This window comes from Oncorhynchus mykiss, chromosome 8, assembly GCF_057628025.1.
Source record: "Oncorhynchus mykiss isolate SJ-2025 chromosome 8, ASM5762802v1, whole genome shotgun sequence".
In the NCBI taxonomy this organism is placed as follows: Eukaryota; Metazoa; Chordata; class Actinopteri; order Salmoniformes; family Salmonidae; genus Oncorhynchus; species Oncorhynchus mykiss.
Window position 1 is genome coordinate 57,317,826 of NC_143029.1, and position 21,421 is coordinate 57,339,246.

A 21,421-nucleotide genomic window follows, 5' to 3' on the forward strand; every position below is an offset into this window, starting at 1 on the left:
AATAAACATGAAGTTCAAATGCCGAGAGTCCGAGACCATTGATTGAATGATTTTGAAGTGAGAGGTCGGTGCGAAATCTGTAGCCAGTCTTTGCCTCGCTATATCAGCACAATGGACAGCACCCTACAAACTAAAGTAAGGCTGTTTTGGGACTGAATATAGGCTTCAGACCTGTTGACACAGAACTTTTGACATGGGAAACAAAATACTACATCTGCAGTAACTGAGTAATCCAGACACTCTCTCCCTATGAACCAGTTGCTATAAAATGAAAATAAAATTGGACAGAAAACAAGCGGGTAGGGTATGAGTCCTCCTCTGTTCCAAGATCGTCAGGAACAGTCGGAGTTGGAGGAGGCTGTGGAGTCATTATCCTGGCCGTGCTTGTTGAAGGGTGCTACCTACCCTTCAACAAGCATCGCCAGGATAATAGCCCCTCATGCGGAGCTAGCTGGAGCTCGACAGCATCATCAATTTCTGATAGCCATTGTGGCAGATTAGCTGGTTTGAGCTAGCTAAATAGGCTAAGGCTAATAACACTAATGCTTGGCTAAGAAGCTAACTGAACTCTGTAGTGGTGGGGCATGAGGCAGAGTTGAGTGAAGCAGCTTCAACGGTAAACCTGACCCCACATTTATAAATCAAAATCAAATATTAAAGGCAGAGGTGTATCACATTATTTACTTATCCTACCACAAATGAGAAGCGTTTTCCCCCTGCTTTTTATGGAAAACCAAAGCAGTCATACCTAACCACCCCATGGGCTTTCCATAGCCCCCCTACGCACACCAGGGCACGCTCTGTCCATTGTGCTGACACAGCGCAGTGTAGATACTGATTTTGCGCTAACCTGTCACTCAATCATTTACATTTTCTTTGCTATTTTTATATAGTGACATAAAACTAAGGGCATAAGTTTCAACTGATGGGGTTAAGCCCCTTTTGCCCCCTCGTGGAGCCGGATCCGATAGCCACACTCAAATCAAGGACATTTAAAATGACAAAGATGATTTATATCAATAATAATAAAGTACTACATAGCTGTCAGAATAGCTGTCTCCATTTTCCCCTGTGTACCAGTAAATGTTTCATAGGTGTCTGTCTACGATGCAGGACACCTACAGTTTTTTCTACTACGGACATATCCATTGAGTAAGGTCTAAAAAGTTTGATCAAAGCAGATTACAATAATTGTAAATATGCCTGTTGAGCTCCATGGTGTATCTGGAATAGATGTCTTATTTCAGAATTTCTGTCTAAACATACATCTACCAGAAGGATACCCTTCTACTTCCAAATACTTATATCCATTTATTTTATTTCTATAATCCACATGATGAAGTTACCGTCTATGTTAAAATTGTGGATGTCAGGTGTGCTGCTAGTTCAAATAGTTGTTGTGTTTTGTCAAGAACAGCCTCTGAGAACACTTGGTTGGTACAGCCTCTGAGAACACTTGGTTTGTAGCCAAATGTCCCTCTTCGTGGTCCGTACTAATAGCAGGACGTGTTGGTTTACACAGAGGATTGCACAGCGGTTACAGTGGAGAACGTTGAGATAGATAGAGGACTCATCATGGCTATAACCATTTTAAAATGGAGATTGCCATTGAGGGCTTTCACCATTTTAAAGTAGCCAACTGGGTGGGGATTTCTATGGGTTGGGAGCAAATAGCCAATAAAGAAGAAAATGAACTACTTTAAAATTGAGATAGCCCATGTTGTCACATATGCTAAACTGGCAGTGATACAAAGATGAGTGCTCTATCTATCTCTATGGTGGAAAGTCGACGCCAAACAAGGAAATGTGACCACGTATTCTTTGTTGTGACGATTTTGAGAATTCGTAACATTAGCGAAATGGCAGAGTTACGGTTGGATTTAGACAGTAATTTACAGTATGGCCCTTTTGGCAGCGATTTAGCGGATATTTGCATTGACCAGGATGGTGAATGGGGTAGGTGCGATGCGTTTATAATCTTTGTTATTACATAAATAGCTGTGTTGTAAACGCTAGCTACATGCGACCAATGATGTGTATAAACCCTATATACATCATTGCGTGCAACTTCATTGACTGTCAGGAAATTAGATGCCACCTAACAGTATCATTAAACTGTGTACGTATTCCACTGCTTGACTTGGAATAAAATAGGTGCCGGTATTGTTTACATTTAGGTGCAGGAGCTCCACAATACTTTTGAGATAATATTCTATAAGAGGAACGGGCTCAAACAGTAGAACATTTGAAGGGCCGGTATTCTGCTTCGGTGAGCTCATGCCCAATTCAATCACTGCTGTGTTCAATATATAACATGCGTTTTGGTGCCCATACTCAGCAGTACAAACCCAACGTTTTGACTGAGATGGCCATAAGCAACTTCCTCCCCATCTTGCTGCATATTTGAATGTATTGAAGCTACTTTGGAAAGTTTGAATAATCTTTTGCAACCTTGAAACATATATAATTAGCGACGTTGTAATATTTCACGGATCTCTTCCTCCTGCAACGTTGTTACAGACATCAACTTGTTGGAAGAACTTGAGAACCTAAGTGATGCAGAGGAACTCCTTCAAGAATTCGAGTTCACACCGCGTGATGAAACAGCACTGAAAGAGGTAGTGCAACACATTTCAGCCTCTATGTAATGCTGTGTGGTTATTATCCTACTGTGTGACAGTTAACAAGACTGCACCTTCCTCAGGTGAATGACATTAATCTGTTACAATGGAGATCCTTCACCAGTGGAGATACTGACGCTTGCTGCACAGGTAAAAAAAAAAAAATCACCAGCATTGCGTCACTTTCAGTTAACCTATAACAGCCATGACTCAAGATTGGGTTGTTGGCCCCATACCAAGACAAAGTAAGTGAAGAAGACTGTCAGAAACCCTCCAAGAACCCTGTGACTTCCTGGTAATAGATTAGAAATCACATACAGTACACACACACACACACACACACACACACACAGTCCCTCTACGTCTCCTGGTCACCCCCATGTCAGTAGACATTAGGTGGATGTCTTTAGCGTGGGAAAGTTGAACCTGTGAGGGCCCCCCCCCCCCCCCCCCGTACTGTGTTGGGTAGAATGACTATTCATTCACATGGGACGTTAAAGAGGAAGGGACACTGTAATGTGATGCCTCTGTTGACAGATAGTTGGATTGAGTTCCTATTGTTACGTTGGCAGGTGTTGGAGTTCCTGGGTCCTCCCTATCACCTGGATCAGCACTCAGTGATACCTCCTCACTGTCACCGCTGTCTCTGAAAGTAAGTCTACGCTTCACATAACACTCTGTGTTAAGTAGAAGGCTAACCACTCACGAGTCTCACTCACTTCTCTCTTGTGCATGCACATCCCTACCAGCAGGAGGATGCCGTGTCTGTGCAGCCTTTGCCGACAATGCTCACTCCTGGAAAGAAAATGCACAAGTGGGTCAGCCAATCTCCCAGAGGTAGGACGTCTCTTCAGGTCAGCTAAAACACTCATGATAAATCATTGATATGTAACAATATGGTGGATATATGGTGTCGTGTATGTCAAAATGTGGGACGCTTTTTTTTTTTTATCTTCAGAAAATCATTGAACCTGTCTGGTTATACACATATTATAGTTTATCCCACTCGCTACTGTAAATCGCTCATAATAAGAGCGTCTGCAAAATGACGTAAATGTGAATGTATTTATCACACTCTTTTTTTTATTGATCTCTTATTCTATCGTTCTCTTCCTGCCAGCCAAGCCTACCAAGCGACCTGCCCACCCACCCCAGAGGGTGTCAATCCAGCCCAAACCGCCCCCCTCTGTCCCTCTAACACAGCCTGTGGCCCCTTTTCTCAAAACCAGGACCATTGTCATCCAGCCCGTTAGCCTACAGACTGTGGTCTCAGTGGTCAAGGCACCACCGCCTGTGACCGTCCATGCTACTGCCCCCTCTACTGGTGAGAGAAAGTTCATTCTGTTGTAGTCTTGTGTTGTCTTCACACAATCAAATGTCTTTACCGGTGATTTGAATAATGTGCACAGTTTGTTGTCATTAATGTCCATCTATATTGGTGTGTCTCATTCACTGAAATAATTCAGGTTATTTGGCTTGCTCAAAGTCCAATAGTCCTTTGACTTGCTCCCGTGAAGCTCAGTTGGTAGAGCATGGTGTTTGCAATGCCAGGGTTGTGGGTTCAATTCCCACAGGGGACCAGTGGAAGGTGTATGCACCCACTACAGTAAGTCGCTCTGTATATTTCGCTTCTGCTAAATGACTCAAATAAAAAAATCTAGTGACCCATTTCCCTATCTGAAGTGGTCTAAGTGCATGTTGTCTGTATACCCGATTGTGGCATTTGAAAGAAAAGTAAAAGCCGACTCATCATCCAAAATGAAAGTGGAACAGTTCGAATCATTTGTATCCTCTATGACTGCACATGTGGCTCTTGACCACAAGGTGTCCTCAGTCTGTTGTCTCTTGTTCAAAGAAGACTACTGCCTCCTCCTCAATTACAGCAACACTGTGTCTGGCTAATGACTGGCCGGTGTATACCCTGCAGGAACCTCAAGGACAGAGTTTGAAAACCACTGTGTGGAAATATTCATGTTTAAAAACATATATTTCATGAACGTCAGCACAAAGCACACTCATATCAACTGTAACTGCCGTAACCCTCATTTATATGCCAATGATCAAACGGATACATCCATTGTATAGGCCTTGATGTCATCAGTACAACTACTCACCTCCTCCGATGGTCCCTATTCACAGTAGTCATCCATGTTCTCTCTGAGACAGTAATGTCTTGGCCCATTAGTAGCCTGACTAAAATACTTTAACCTCAATAGGAATTTAGGGCTACTTGTGTTATTTCAGATTAACTAGCATGGGAGCAGTTCCCTACTACACTCCAATAGACTTCACGAGAGCCAGGGCGTTGAAGGCGACTGTGGCAGGGCTTCATTGTTTGATAATGGGTCTTCGGGGGACTGAAGGGGTCTGAGGGAGGGACAGGCTCTCAGCACTAAACAAGAGTCTGACTCTGGACCTTTAGTGGGATGGATTCGGGGTGTTGATGAGGTTTTTTTGGGGTGGGGGGGGTCCATATCCCATACAGGTGACCAGACATCCTTAGTGATCGTGGGTGAGGGTGAGAAAAAAACTACAGTCTGGTTAGGAAGAAGATAAAATAGAATACTATCTGAATCCAGGTCTGATCGTATGAGATGAGCTTTGTAAAGAGCGATTGTACATGTTCCCCAGCTGAGAAATGCTGTTTACTATGACAGTAATCCATCAATTATTACAGTGATGTACTCTTAAGTGGAAAAGGCCCCAGTGGGACATGGGATGGTCTCAGATCTGTATGCGCTTTAACTCGTCTTACTCTGTCATGCCATAGCCTAAAGCTAATCCAGGTCTGGGACAGGGCTAAAACAGACAGACAGAAGGGTTGAACTATTTCTTAACTCTGCATCTGGTCTTTGTCATCAGCAGTTCACACAATGCATCTCAAGCCGAAACAGGTGATTGGACCCCAGATCACTTCCCCAACCCCTGCCTTCCTCGCTGTCACCAACCAGGTGGTCACCATGCCAACTGTCCCCAATGTTACCATGGGGACCACTGCCCTCACTGGCCATGCCCATCCCATGACGGTGACCTATCACAGCACAGCAGTGAACACTGAGGTACGTTTGACATTGAAATGGATCTGACCTCCATGTGTCTGCTTTCTATCAAATTTAATTACTTCAGCCTAATTAATTGCAATGAAATTAAGTATCCAAATTGGAAGCCAAGGGCTGGATGGACATCCTGTTACAATTTGCCAAAGGAAACTGTTTTGATTCCAGACCTTCTTTGAGTCTCACTATGTGTTAGAACTGTTAGCCATCTCCAAAGCTTACATGGCTATGTGATGGCCAGAATGTAGTGCCAGGAATTTTCTTTGAAATCAAGCATTTTGCTGTGTCATGGCTTGTCTCCTTGCTAGAAGACAAGGATGGATTTTGTGTGTGTGGAGGGGGGGTTGCTTACATTGACGGACCAACCGTCAGGTCAGGGAGAACACAACATAGTCTTCCTCCTCCTCCCATTCTGGGGGCTCATGTAAGGCTGGTAATCAATTGTGTTTGACCTTTAAACCCCTGGGAACCTGTGCAGGGCACAATGTCTGAATGGGTCTTTTGAAAAGACTAACTGTCTGTGGCTGTGCCCAGAGAGTAAGGACAAGGAGGCCCACAGGAAGATGGGTGATTTATCTCCCTGTTTCAAACCAAAGAGGAGATAAAACAATCGTTGCCATCACCGGTAAAACATGACCGTTATTTCTGGCTTCGCCTTTTTATAGTTTCACGTCTCTGAGCTACTATATAAATATTTAATTATCATAATTTCCAGTCATGGTCGACAAGTTGTAAATAATCTGACTGAGCCAACAACTCAATAGCAATTACTAGGGCTACTAATGGGTGGAATATGTTTGCCAAGCTTTACCACTGTAAAACCCACATTTTGTAGCTTAACACAGACATAATAATTAGACATTTTATTGGAGAAACTCCTGCCTCCTAAACAATAAGATATTTTTAAAATGATTTTATATTTAACTTATCCACTTTCTTCACTTTTAGAAAAGTCAAATAATATAATTTTCACTACCACAGTGCTACACATGGTCCTAAACTGTGGTTAACTGTTATACGTTATTATTTCTTCAAGACAAGGCTAAATAAACCAGTCACCCCAGCTGTCCTTATGTCACCTTGTTGGAATGGGTGAGTAGCCTAATGTGAGGGGCTTTCCTATGTCACATGAACGACCAGGCACCAGCACTCCATCCCCAGTACTACTAACATTTACTCAGCGATGACGCAACACTGTGCCAACACGCCAAATCTAAATATATCTTCACTTGAGGGAACTTTTTAAGAACAAGCTGAAATATCCCAGTTGTTATGAGACAGGTATACATTTCAGATATATGTTCTACGTTACAAGAAAACATTGTTTGAGATGTTTCCAATCTCTCCTCACCACGTCATGTTATTGACCTATTTTAGGCTGCAAAATGTTGATGATATAAATATTTACATCCGTGAGACAACATGTTACATCCGTGAGACAACATGTTACATCCGTGAGACAACATGTTACATCCGTGAGACAACATGTTACATCCGTGAGACAACATGTTACATCCGTGAGACAACATGTTCTGCATCCGTGAGACAGCATGTTGAATCCGTGAGACAATATGTTACATCCGTGAGACAACATGTTACATCCGTGAGACAACATGTTACATCCGTGAGACAACATGTTACATCCGTGAGACAACATGTTCTGCATCCGTGAGACAACATGTTACATCCGTGAGACATGTTACATCCGTGAGACATGTTACATCCGTGAGACATGTTACATCCGTGAGACATGTTACATCCGTGAGACAACATGTTACATCTGTGAGACAACATGTTACATCTGTGAGACAACATGTTACATCTGTGAGACATGTTACATCCGTGAGACAACATGTTACATCCGTGAGACAACATGTTGCATCCGTGAGACAACATGTTGCATCCGTGAGACAACATGTTGCATCCGTGAGACAACATGTTGCATCCGTGAGACAACATGTTGCATCCGTGAGACAACATGTTACATCTGTGAGACAACATATTCTATCCGTGAGACAACATGTTCTGCATCCGTGAGACAAACTCCTCCAGGTAAGTGTTACCACAGTAAAAATCCAGGTGCTCCATGTCTGTCTGACCACTCTCAGGCCCTGTGGGTTTTAAAGTGGCCTTGCCCTCCTAACTACCAGCCTCATCTCTCCTCCACCTGTCTGGGACCACCAAGCCCCCCAGGCAGTAGACACCCATATCTCTTGATGACTCCCACCTCCCTCCTGATGTCTGGATGGACACTGGGCAGACCCAGGCTTGTTGACTGAGCACATATGTTGACTGGAGTAAGATATGACTTAGGCTAGACGTGTCACCACTGTGTGCATTTAATTTGAGTGAATAAATCATGGAATAAACCAGAACACAACGCTGGAAGCTACTCTCCAAAAAGGTACGCACAAGAAAGAGGATTTAGACACCCACCATCTTGGATTGTTCTGAAATCGTTTCTGTAGTTATTTTGTTGAAATATAATTTGATCTCAGAAATTAGGCAAATTGATTTCACCCAAATTGGCATTTAAAATGTATAGGTTTCAGATAATAGTCAATGAAGTACCCAAATACAATTTGGACCAAACTTCTAACTACTAATAAGTAAGACATGAGAAATCAAAAGCCACCCATGGATCCCCACACCACATGCCAATCTCAACCCCAACAACCAGTATTCAGTATTAGTTATCTAAGTTTGACACGTAGTATGAAGCTGTGGTTTAGAATATTGCTTCTCCATACTATGTCATGTATTCCCTGTGAATCTGGTCATGTTTTTTGGATCTGTGGCATCCAGTGGGTAAAACCTGGAACTTGTACACTACTTTATGGTAAATAATGTGAGCAACTTCAACAGATTCACAGGGAATACATTACATAGTATGAAGAAGCATTACTCCAAGCTTCAGCTTCATATTATCAAACATAGAGAACTGATACTGTATACTGGTTGTTGGGGTTGGATTGGCATGGGGTTGTGGGAGTTCCGTGGGTAGCTTTTGAATTTTGGGGAGGGGAGGGGGGGGGGTTTCCTCATGTCTTAATCATTGTTAGGAAGACGTTTGGTCCAAATCGGATGTTGGGTACTATATTTATTGAATATCTGAACCCTATATATTAAAATGGCCCATTTTATGGGTGCAATAAATTAATAAAATGAAATTTTAACAAAATAACATTTCAGGAATGCCAATCCTATCTTTTTCTAACAACAGAAACGATTTCGGAACAATCAGAGATGGTGGGTGTCATGGCTTGCTGAAATTACATGGAGCGACTCAATACAGTAATCTATGTAGGACCCTGTAGTTTTGCCACTGCCAATTTAGCCTCTCACTGACATAATCCATGTTCCTTGTTGTTTTAATGCACTGTAGTAGCATCACTGGCTTGGCTGCACTGTTTTTGACAAATTACATTTCATATCAATTTATGGCTGTGCTTCTACAAAGCAGGGGGAGGCTATGCAGAGACGCTGCTAGATAATCATAGTGTAATTTAGGAGGCCAACTTCCTGCCAAAATCTCTTCTTGATGCTCCTGGGAACTGGAATCGACGGCCAAGGAATAGGATGAATGGTTTTCAAAAAGCAGTTAAAAAAGAAAAAATCTTGATTCAGAAAAATGAACAGACTAGTACAGTAGGGATGATAGATAGATAGATCATTTGAATGGCTCATGGTGGAGAAGGCTCGAAAAGCCTTTGCTGGAATGTAATTCACTATCTTTGAAGACATCCTGTTCATGTACTGTACTGTAAGTCTGTGTACAGTACAGTAGCGTATGGCTTAATCCAATCAAACCCACATTGTAGTATTTGCTGTACGCATTAGCTCTTTTCCCATGATAAAATAAAATCACTGGATGGCTTTGGGTACAATTCTAAGATTAACACGTGCTTGTGCATGCATCCACAGGGTAGCCTAGTGGTTAGAGCGTTGGACTAGTAACCGGAACGTTGTGAGTTCAAACCCCCGAGCTGACAAGGTACAAATCTGTCGTTCTGCCCCTGAACAGGCAGTTAACCCACTGTTCCCAGGCCGTCATTGAAAATAAGAATTTGTTCTTAACTGACTTGCCTGGTTAAATAAAGGTAAAATAAAAAAATAAAACTCATGTCTGGGAGTAGTTTGTTAACAAAGGCACTGCATAAAAAGGGCTAGGGCAATTTAAAGCAATAGCGTAAAACAATAACTTCATGGACCTCCGAGCTTGATGTTATCTCACCACACAAAAACTGCTGATTTCGCCATTCCCCCCCACTGTCCAGAGTTTTACATCAACAACAACAAACATCCCATCCCCCAATCAACAACCACGCTGTAATCCACATCTCTTGAGAGCACCAACTCATTGTTTCACCAAATTCTAATTTTCAGCCTCGTATTCAGATTATGTTCCCAACTCCCAGTTTACCCCACAGTCACTGAAGTGCTAGATTGCTGACTGTCTACCATTGTGGAGGAGGGGGAGTTTGTACTGTTGGCAATGTAGTAGTTACTAAAGGCAGGGTATCATTTTCCCCTTGCAGGACACGTACCCCACCCTCCAACCCCACTATTGGGTAACCAGACATGCACTTTTCGATTTTCCCAAGAGGTCACCGATGGCAGGGTTCCCCCCTCAACGGAGACCAAATAAAATGTGTGGTCTGCATTTGCATAGCCCTGAAATCTGTGCTGTTGGAAATGCTATGACGCATGGCCTCAGAAATGGGCTGCAGCAGACAAAGCCGTTTGAATGCTATAGCAGGGTTCTCCTGTGGTCTGTGGCTCAGTGGTAGAAAGACTCTGAGAGGGCATTGGAGGACAACAGAATGTATGCCAGTTACTAGACTCTTGAGTGTCTGGCTCTGAGTTTACGTAAACAATGGCTGTCTGCCTTCTAAAAATAAAATGGAACTGGTAGGACTAACCTGTGCACTTTATCCTGTTTCATTGAATCATATTTATTTTTTTCCTAAAACATTGCAAGAGCATTCCTCTATGGGTCATTATTTAACACTGAGAATGTCCTGTCCCCTTCTCTCTCTCTCCCTGGATGGCCGTTCTTAAATAATCCCACCATTAATTATGTCGGCGTCCTAACAATGTCCGTCCAGCTCCCAGCCCACTCAGACATGGAAAAAGGCTGTGTGTGTGTGTGTGTGTGTGTGTGTGTGTCTGTACATGTGCGAGCGTGCGTGAAGTTAGGACGTATGAGGTCCGTTCTGGGGAAACATGCTGGAGTCATTATCAGCTTGTAATTGATGATTCCGGGTCACTTTTTCCACCTTTCGCAGCAGCTGCACCTGTTGGGTTTTATTGAGTGAGTATGTGACTGAGTGTGATGTGCTGTGTTAGACAAACAAATAGCCTGCTCTGTCTGAACAGTCAAGATGGCGTCCAAAAGGGTTTACTGCCGGATATGGCTTACGTCTGGTGTAACTGGTGTCACCAGATTTGGTTTTGTAAACACACAGCCAATGCCATCTGCATGCCAAGGCCAATGTACTCGTGTCATATCATCTTTGAATTCTGCTGTGTTGCGGACATCCTTTTTGAATTGTTCATGTTTGTTCGGAATAGGTGGAGTTAAGCATGGTGTTCGTGAGTTGGTGTGGGTTTGATTCCCACGTGGACCACATACTGTATGTACAGTGAAAGTCGGAAGTTTACATACACTTAGGTTGGAATCTCATGTTTTCATCCACTCCGCAAATTTCTTGTTAACAAACTATCATTTTGGCAAGTCGTTTAGGACATCTACTTTGTGCATGACACAAGTAATTTTTCCAACAATTGGTTACATACAGATTATTTCACTTATAATTCATTGTATCACAATTCCAGTGGTTCAGAAGTTTACATACACTAAGTTGACTGTGCCTTTAAACAGCTTGGAAAATTTCAGAAAATGATGTCATGGCTTTAGAAGCTTCTGATTTACTAATTGACATCAAGGCCTACCTTCAAACTCAGTGCCTCTTTGCTTGACATCATGTGAAAATCAAAATAAATCAGTTAATGCCTCAGAAAAATAATTGTAGTCCTCCACAAGTCTGGCTCATCCTTGGGAGCAATTTCCAAATGCCTGAAGGTACCACGTTCATCTGTACAAACAATGGTACGCAAGTATAAACACCATGGGACCACACAGCCGTCATACCTCTCAGGGAGGAGACGCGTTCTGTCTCCTGGAGACAAACGTACTTTGGTGTGAAAAGTGCAAATCTATCACAGAACAACAGCAAAGGACCTTGTGAAGATGCTGCAGGAAACAGGTAAAAAAGTATCTATAGCCACAGTAAAATGAGTTCTATATCGACATAACCTAAAAGGCCGCTCAGCAAGGAAGAAGCCACTGCTCCAAAAAATGACATAAAAAAGCCAGACTACGGTTTGCAACTGCACATGGGGACAAAGATCGTACTTTTTGGAGAAATGTTCTCTGGTCTGATGAAACAAAAATAGAACTGTTTGGCCATAATGACTATCGTTATGTTTGGAGAAAGAAGGGAGAGGCTTGCAATCCAAAGAACACCATCCCAACCGTGAAGCACGGGGGTGGCAGCATCATGTTGTGGGGGTGCTTTGCTGCAGGAGGGACTGGTGCAATTCACAAAATAGATGGCATCATGAGGTAGGAAAATTGTGAATATATTGAAGCAACATCTCAAGACATCAGTTAGGAAGTTTAAGCTTGGTCGCAAATGGGTCTTCCAAATGGACAATGGCTCCAAGCATACTTCCAAAGTTGGGGCAAAATGGCTTAAGGACAACAAAGTCAACGTATTGGAGTGGCCATCACAAAGCCCTGACCTCAATCCCATAGAAAATTGGTGGGCAGAACTGAAAAAGCGTGTGCGAACAAGGAGGCCTACAAACCTGACTCAGTTACACCAGCTCTGTCAGGAGGAATGGGCCAAAATTCACCCAACTTATTGTGGGAAGCTTATGGGAGGCTAACCAAAACATTTGACCCAAGTGAAACAATTTAAAGGCAATGCTACCAAATACTAATTGAGTGTATGTAAACTTCTGACCCACTGGGAATGTGATGAAAGAAATAAAAGCTGAAATAAATAGTTCTCTCTAACTATTATTCAGACATGTACATTCTTAAAATAAAGTGGTGATCCTAACTGACCTAAGACAGGGACTTTTTACTTGGATTAAATGTCAGTAATTGTGAAAAACTGAGTTTAAATGTATTTGGCTAAGGTGTATGTAAACTTCCGACTTCATCTGTATGCTGAATATGTGTGGTAACTTTGAACTGTAACCATGTCACATTCATTATATCAGTCCCTCCTTCTCTACCTGTCCAGGCGTGTGTGGTGCGGCGGCAGCAGAGGATGGTGAAGAACCGTGACTCGGCCACGCTGTCCAGGCTGAGGAGGAAAGAGGCCCAGCAGGCTCTGGAGGCCCGTCTCAGGGGGGCACTGTGTGAGAACCAGAGGCTGCTCCGGGAGAACGGATCCCTTAGGACCCAGCTGGACGGACTTCTCACGGAGGTGAGGGACGGCCCGGGTTTGGAAACCTTAAAATTGCACCGTTCCTTCTTACCTTGAGAAAACCACAGATCGAAAACGTAAGATAAGTGGAAACAATGGGGTGGTTACATAGCAGTGATTGTCTTAAAGAAGGGTTGCGTTTTTGAATCTATTTGAACAGTGCCACAGGCTCAGACAGGCACGAAGAGCAGGGATGTGTTTAAGTCCAGGAAGTTGCTTCGTCCCTTGTGCTCTTGATCAATTACTTGATCACTTTTTGGATCTGATAGGACAAGATCAGATTTCAGAGGAATTCATAGGTGAAGCATTAAGCAATATGGCAGTAACCCCACCTTGGCCTATGGTAAGCGAGAGGGAATTTTCGCCACATTGTTAACACCTATCCAATCCTCTTGGACTTCCGCAAGTGCACAGGGGCAAGGCCCTAAGGGTTGATTCATTTTATTGAAGTAATCACTGATCTAACATGATTTGATAGGTGAAAGCTTTTGCCAATGCATAGCTTGCGTAGATCCAGCTAGGTGAAATCAGTCGATTGGTCTCTTACTCCACAGAACACTGTTCTGAAGGTGACGGCTCCAAAGAGACGGGCTGTGTGCCTTATGGTCGTCCTGGTCTTCTTCGTGCTCAACACGGGTCCCATAAGGTGAGCGTGTGTGTGTGTGTGTGTGTGTGTGTGTGTGTGTGTGTGTGTGTGTGTGTGTGTGTGTGTGTGTGTGTGTGTGTGTGTGTGTGTGTGTGTGTGTGTGTCATGACAACCCTCCACAAGCCCTCATACAGTGTGTCACGACAACCCTCCACAAGCCCTCATGCAGTGTGTCACTGTAGTATATGTCACAACCAATGTGTTTGAGTCTCTCTCCTCCAGTTTCCAGACTTAACATCAACCACATTTACATATGATCATCTATGCAAATGAATGCAAATGAATGATCTATCAATGGGTGGCTTTTATGTCAGTCAGTCAGCTCTTTGCTATGTCCAGAGTTGGATAATTCACCAACATGCCTTATAAATTAGGCGTTTCCCCCCAATGTCTCGGAAAAAAGGCCACATCCCCCCCCTCAAAAAATTCCCTCACGAAGGAAGGCTTCGGAAAGTTGGATGTGAGTCGGGAGAGGAGAGGGGAGTTTTCCATACGCTCAAGCTTCCCAGAACTAGGAATGTGGGAGCGTAGCTTCCCTTCCACACCGGCCGGCCGGTTCGGAGAAACAGCCTGGAGATAATATTTCATTTTTAGACTCTAAATGTATTCTACCACTCCGTTCTGAATGGACATGTCCCTTTTAAATCCTCTCACAAGTATTTGTTCAGTAAACCCCAGTCAGGAACTGAGCGAACTTTCGCTAATGTTTCCTGCTCATGGTGAGACTAGTTTTAATAAAAACAACACCAGTGTTTCCAGTCATAGCTCAAGTCAATATGAAATCTTTTTTTTCAATGAATAAGTTCCTGCTGCTGAGTTGAGTCTTTTTTTCACTCCCACGTTTGGTTTTCATTTGCAGGAATTTGAGGGGTGTACTTTTTTTTGTGTGTAACTGTTTTCATTTGACACTGCTGCACAACTTGTCTATATAAGGAGCCCGACGACATGTGTCTTTGTGTTGAACACTGCTCTCAGATCCATAGTGTCTGGTATTGTTTTGGCTCGAGTAGGAGACCACACGGTTTATCCTCTTTTCTCTCACTCTCTCGCTGTGGGTGCGCGCGCGCATGGCCGTGTGTCTTTTTGTGTGTGTGTGTGTGTGTTTGTTTGTGTGGTTTAGCCAAGAGTGCCTTCCCTCTCCTACGCCACGTTAAGTTTTGTGCGGTTTTCGGTCTGTAGTCTGGCCACTATAACCAATGCTTTGCTTCCTGATCTGTTGATCAGATCACTCTTCCTCTTGTCTTCATCGCCCATCATGGTTGTTTCATGCTTGTGTAGGCATTTTGACCATTTTGATAAAAACGAGCCTTTAGTGTTTAATTTGTTATGAATCCATAAGTTAACATCAAAATGTCAAATGGGAATCCATTTTTGATCCTTGTAAATGCTTCAACCACTGTGTGTATGTGTCTGTATCTGTGTGTGACTGATTCACTTCAGAACATTTCTGTCCTTAAAGGGAAATGCTCTAATACTCTACTAATGTTCAGATCAACGTGTGTGTGTGTTAGTCTATGTTGTTCTTGCTGTGTTTCGCCTGACTTGTGTAACTGAAGGCCCTGCCCTGTCCCTCTGGTCTCAGTGTGTGGGAGTCAGAGACCAGCAACTCCAGCCTGTCCACTGGGAAGCCACAAAGCAGCCGACATCTGCTCAGCTTCTCCCCCGACCAACAACAAAGGCGAGGGGAGGAGACACCAGACCCCCAGTCCCCACTGGAGCCCCTGGATGCCCAGTACCCACAATCCCACCAATCCCAGGACAGGTAATTAACACAACATGAACATGAGGGTTTCCTGACTCAATATACTTATAATACTGTTTATACATACAGTGGCGCAAAAAAGTATTTCGTCAGCCACCAATTGTGCAAGTTCTCCCACTTAAAAAGATGAGAGAGGCCTGTAATTTTCATCATAGGTACACTTCAACTATGACAGACAAAATGAGAAACAAAATCCAGAAAATCACATTGTAGGATTTTTAATGAATTTTTTTGCAAATTATGGTGGAAAATAAGTATTTGGTCAATAACAAAAGTTTATCTCAATACTTTGTTATATACCCTTTGTTGGCAATGACAGAGGTCAAATGTTTTCTGTAAATCTTCACAAGGTTTTCACACAATATTGCTGGTATTTTGGCCCATTCCTCCATGCAGATCTCCTCTAGAGCAGTGATGTTTTGGGGCTGTTGCTGGGCAACACAGACTTTCAACTCCCTCCAAAGATTTTCTATGGGGTTGAGATCTGGAGACTGGCTAGGCCACTCCAGGACCTTGAAATGCTTCTTACGAAGCCACTCCATCGTTGCCCGGGCGGTGTGTTTGGGATCATTGTCATGCTGAAAGACCCAGCCACGTTTCATCTTCAATGCCCTTGCTGATGGAAGGAGGTTTTCACTCAAAATCTCACAATACATGGCCCCATTCATTCTTTCCTTTACACGGATCAGTCGTCCTGGTCCCTTTGCAGAAAAACAACCCCAAAGCATGATGTTTCCACCCCCATGCTTCACGGTAGGTATGGTGTTCTTTGGATGCAATTCTTTGTCCTCCAAACAAGACGAGTTTAGTTTTTACCAAAAAGTTATATTTTGGTTTCATCTGACCATATGACATTCTCCCAATCTTCTTCTGGATCATCCAAATGCTCTCTAGCAAACTTCAGACGGGCCTAGACATGTACTGGCTTAAGCAGGGGGACACGTCTGGCACTGCAGGATTTGAGTCCCTGGCGGCGTAGCGTGTTACTGATGGTAGGCTTTGTTACTTTGGTCCCAGCTCTCTGTAGGTCATTCACTAGGTCCCCCCGTGTGGTTCTGGGATTTTTGCTCACGGTTCTTGTGATCATTTTGACCCCACGGTGTGAGATCTTGCGTGGAGCCCCAGATCGAGGGAGATTATCAGTGGTCTTGTATGTCTTCCATTTCCTAATATTTGCTCCCACAGTTGATTTCTTCAAACCAAGCTGCTTACCTATTGCAGATTCAGTCTTCCCAGCCTGGTGCAGGTCTACAATTTTGTTTCTGGTGTCCTTTGACAGCTCTTTGGTCTTGGCCATAGTGGAGTTTGGAGTGTGACTGTTTGAGGTTGTGGACAGGTGTCTTTTATACTGATAACAAGTTCAAACAGGTGCCATTAATACAGGTACTGAGTGGAGGACAGAGGGCCTCTTAAAGAATAAGTTACAGGTCTGTGAGAGAAAGAAATCTTGCTTGTTTGTAGGTGACCAAATACTTATTTTCCACCATAATTTGCAAATAATTTCATTAAAAATCCTACATTGTGATTTTCTGGATTTTTTTTCTCATTTTGTCTGTCATAGTTGAAGTGTACCTATGATGAATATTACCGGCCTCTCTCATCTTTTTAAGTGGGAGAACTTGGCTGACTAAATACTTTTTTGCCCCACTGTACAGTGCCTTGCGAAAGTATTCGGCCCCCTTGAACTTTGCGACCTTTTGCCACATTTCAGGCTTCAAACATAAATATATATAACTGTATTTTTTTGTGAAGAATCAACAACAAGTGGGACACAATCATGAAGTGGAACGACATTTATTGTATATTTCAAACTTTTTTAACAAATCAAAAACTGAAAAATTGGGCGTGCAAAATTATTCAGCCCCTTTACTTTCAGTGCAGCAAACTCTCTCCAGAAGTTCAGTGAGGATCTCTGAATGATCCAATGTTGACCTAAATGACTAATGATGATAAACACAATCCACCTGTGTGTAATCAAGTCTCCGTATAAATGCACCTGCACTGTGATAGTCTCAGAGGTCCGTTAAAAGCGCAGAGAGCATCATGAAGAACAAGGAACACACCAGGCAGGTCCGAGATACTGTTGTGAAGAAGTTTAAAGCCGGATTTGGATACAAAAAGATTTCCCAAGCTTTAAACATCCCAAGGAGCACTGTGCAAGCGATAATATTGAAATGGAAGGAGTATCAGACCACTGCAAATCTACCAAGACCTGGCCGTCCCTCTAAACTTTCAGCTCATACAAGGAGAAGACTGATCAGAGATGCAGCCAAGAGGCCCATGATCACTCTGGATGAACTGCAGAGATCTACAGCTGAGGTGGGAGACTCTGTCCATAGGACAACAATCAGTCGTATATTGCACATCTGGCCTTTATGGAAGATATCCATAAAAAGTGTTGTTTAAAGTTTGCCACAAGCCATCTGGGAGACACACCAAACATGTGGAAGAAGGTGCTCTGGTCAGATGAAACCAAAATTGAACTTTTTGGCAACAATGCAAAACGTTATGTTTGGCGTAAAAGCAACACAGCTCATCACCCTGAACACACCATCCCCACTGTCAAACATGGTGGTGGCAGCATCATGGTTTGGGCCTGCTTTTCTTCAGCAGGGACAGGGAAGATGGTTAAAATTGATGGGAAGATGGATGGAGCCAAATACAGGACCATTCTGGAAGAAAACCTGATGGAGTCTGCAAAAGACCTGAGACTGGGATGGAGATTTGTCTTCCAACAAGACAATGATCCAAAACATAAAGCAAAATCTACAATGGAATGGTTCAAAAATAAACATATCCAGGTGTTAGAATGGCCAAGTCAAAGTCCAGACCTGAATCCAATCGAGAATCTGTGGAAAGAACTGAAAACTGCTGTTCACAAATGCTCTCCATCCAACCTCACTGAGCTCGAGCTGTTTTGCAAGGAGGAATGGGAAAAAAATCTCTCGATGTGCAAAACTGATAGAGACATACCCCAAGCAACTTACAGCTGTAATCGCAGCAAAAGGTGGCGCTACAAAGTATTAACTTAATGGGGCTGAATAATTTTCCACGCCCAATTTTTCAGTTTTTGATTTGTTAAAAAATTTGAAATATCCAATAAATGTCGTTCCACTTCATGATTGTGTCCCACTTGTTGTTGATTCTTCACAAAAAAATACAGTTTTATATCTTTACGTTTGAAGCCTGAAATGTGGCAAAAGGTCGCAAAGTTCAAGGGGGCCGAATACTTTCGCAATGCACTGTATGTTCTCTCTTACATGCACACGCGCACACACACACACAAATATTCAGTGTGTGCACATACAAACACACTACCCTTGTAACTGAACACATAGTTACCCTATTTTTTGTTCCCAGGAGTTTCTTTTAATTTTACGTCGTCAGTTTTTTTATTTGTTTCCTTTGAATTGCTTCTAAATGCGGTCTGCTGCCATGGCAAACTGATTCATTATCGGTTTGTATTGGACTTATGTCACTGTCATTTCCTGCCCGCAATGATTTAGAAACCTCATCTTTAACCATTTGTTCCACACAGTCTAACACCAGGTGGTTCCTTCTCATATAAGGATAAGTAGCACCAAAGAAGCCTTAGCACAGCACTCTAGCCCTGTAGGAAACGTGATGCCCTGCTATGTATCAACGAGAACCAATGGTTCCTGCTAAGTCTCTCACTGACTTGTGATTGTACCTCAGTGTTCTGGCAGAGCCTGTCTCGAGACACTCGTTTACCAGAAGCTGAAGAATGACTTAAGTAAGTAGATGGGATGCTCTTACTGTACGGGAATGTAAATTACTGTAATCATATGTCTGGGGTACACCCTAGGCTCGTTAATTCATTGGACACGGACCCAGTCTTCTCTTGCCTCAGTATGTTCCACATCAGAAGTACTTTTCTGTTTTTATGGACTAATGGAAAATCAACTAGAGGTGTGAGGTTACATAAGTGTTTTCGGTGTTCAGGTACTCTTTACAATTGTCAATTATCTCACTATTCACATAATCTTGGTTCCCAGAATAACCAAATCTTGCATGCACGCTGACAGGAACTCTACTATTTTACACACCATCGGCCAGATCACGCACAGGCTTAGATTGATTGGCTTTAAAGCTGGAATTGTTAATGGGTGAAACTTCCACGTCCATTTGGGATATTACAACAACAAAGTAGTAAAGGCAAACAACAAACTCTTAAAAAAAAAAAAAAATCAAAGACTTGTTCCTCGGACGCCATTGCACGTGCGATAGAACAGCAGAATACGTACTGCAATTTTTGCAAGCACGCTGCTTGACCCGTCACTCTGTTTTATCAACAGAGCCAAAACAACAAAGGCACGCCCATTTGTGGCGCTGTTTATCCTAATGCAGATTTCATCTTTAAAGCAAGAGCGAAATTGTGGTGTAGATCTTGGGGGAGATGAACAGTAGACGTGTGGTCTGGGGGTCCCCCCCCCCCCCCCCCTCCCCGCAGAATTTGTAAAAATATTTTTAAATGCATTTTCTGCAATTCTACACAGTTTTACCTAACGTATTATGCCTCTCTTGAGGGGTATTTTGAAAGCAGTATGTGGAAGGATAATTGGAACGATAAGTCCTCACCATCATTAATGACGGTATTTCAAGGCAAATATTAAGAAGACACAAACGATAAAGACTGACTACTATTGTAAGGATGCACGTTAATATGTACATATGATATAATCTACTAAGTTGATCATACATTAACGATCACGTTTTGTCGTTTTCATCGTTTACAGGTGGAAGGCATACACTTGGGGGGGCTGAGCTAAAATATACCTTCCAGTATATTTAAAATCCTGATATTCAGTCTAACAAACAGCTGTCATTTAAGATATATCTCATTGAATATTAAATACATCTGGTCACTGACACTGGGACACCTCAGGGTTCAGTGTGGTCTAAGTTGAACTGAGGACTGGCTGATTGCCTGTTGAAAAGACTGGGAGAAAGAGAGAGTCAGGGGAGAGTCTCCATTGAAACTGTAAATTAGTCCAGGAGTAATATTTCCCTTACTGTTACCGAAGCTTGAGGGTTGACGTAATTGGTTCCAGGCTGGGCTCTAAAGTTGGCTTACATACATACACACCTGACTGCAAGGCCAGTGCTGGCTTGGATGAGGTTGAGTGACACACTGAAATCAGGCAATTCTAGGATATATTTTTTTCTAGTTAGCAAAACCAGAGAGGTAAGTAAAGGCAGATTGAGGGGCATTGTGTAGTGAAAAGGGTCTGCGTACAAAACAATTGGCAAGTCCTGGTTTTGTGAATATTCCAGCCATGAATAGTCTTTGTACCATGTGGCATTAAGAGCCCTCTTCCTGTTATCTTGTCCCTGCTATGTTCTGGGGAACACCTACCTCCAGGGGGCCCCACAACCCAAAAATAAACAAACAAAACATTTTTGGTTTGTTGGAAAACTGCTAACTTCCTGCTTTTAAAACATTTTGCACTGTTCTATATCTCGGGGGGGGGGGCATGTTGTCGTCACCCCCCCATCCCCGTGGCAATTTCACCTATGCTTTAAAGCCACATCTTTGTCTTGGAAAAATGCTCACGAACCAGGAATAAGATGAGTAAAAAAATAATAATTCTGAATTGAAGAGAAGTAGGTGGACTCAAGTGTTTTACCAGGCTTCTGGAGTAGAATCGGAGGCATCCAAGAGCACTTAATTCTGTCCCAGAAAACAGAACTGTAGACTAATTGATTGGTTGTTTCTGTTTGACTAAGCATCTATTTCCAGCCCTGTGTCATGTACTGTCATGTTGTCTTGTCTCTGTCCTTTCCCTTCACCCTGTCTCCCTCTGCTGGTCGTG

At 42.9% G+C, this 21,421-nt stretch overlaps 1 protein-coding gene and 1 long non-coding RNA gene across 9 annotated transcripts in view; both read left to right on the forward strand.

Moving 5' to 3' along the window:
• LOC149982034 (uncharacterized) overlaps positions 1–21,421 on the forward strand; it is a 108,563-nt gene that overhangs the window by 34,786 nt on the left and 52,356 nt on the right. The window lies entirely within an intron of this gene.
• The window catches only part of LOC110530172 (cyclic AMP-dependent transcription factor ATF-6 alpha), a 53,263-nt gene continuing 33,318 nt past the window's right edge, over positions 1,477–21,421 (forward strand). For 2 of the 8 annotated variants that reach the window (XM_036985727.2, XM_036985730.2), the window contains exons 1-10: positions 1,477–1,956; positions 2,521–2,618; positions 2,705–2,771; positions 3,194–3,273; positions 3,371–3,458; positions 3,742–3,945; positions 5,484–5,680; positions 12,994–13,179; positions 13,734–13,825; positions 15,408–15,587. In XM_036985727.2, the coding sequence (XP_036841622.2) occupies positions 1,755–1,956; positions 2,521–2,618; positions 2,705–2,771; positions 3,194–3,273; positions 3,371–3,458; positions 3,742–3,945; positions 5,484–5,680; positions 12,994–13,179; positions 13,734–13,825; positions 15,408–15,587 (1,394 nt within the window). In that variant the 5' untranslated portion in view covers positions 1,477–1,754. The remainder of the gene's footprint in view (positions 1,957–2,520; positions 2,619–2,704; positions 2,772–3,193; positions 3,274–3,370; positions 3,459–3,741; positions 3,946–5,483; positions 5,681–12,993; positions 13,180–13,733; positions 13,826–15,407; positions 15,588–21,421) is intronic. The other 6 variants (XM_036985728.2, XM_090182054.1, XM_036985729.2 and 3 more) reach the window with 3 other exon arrangements.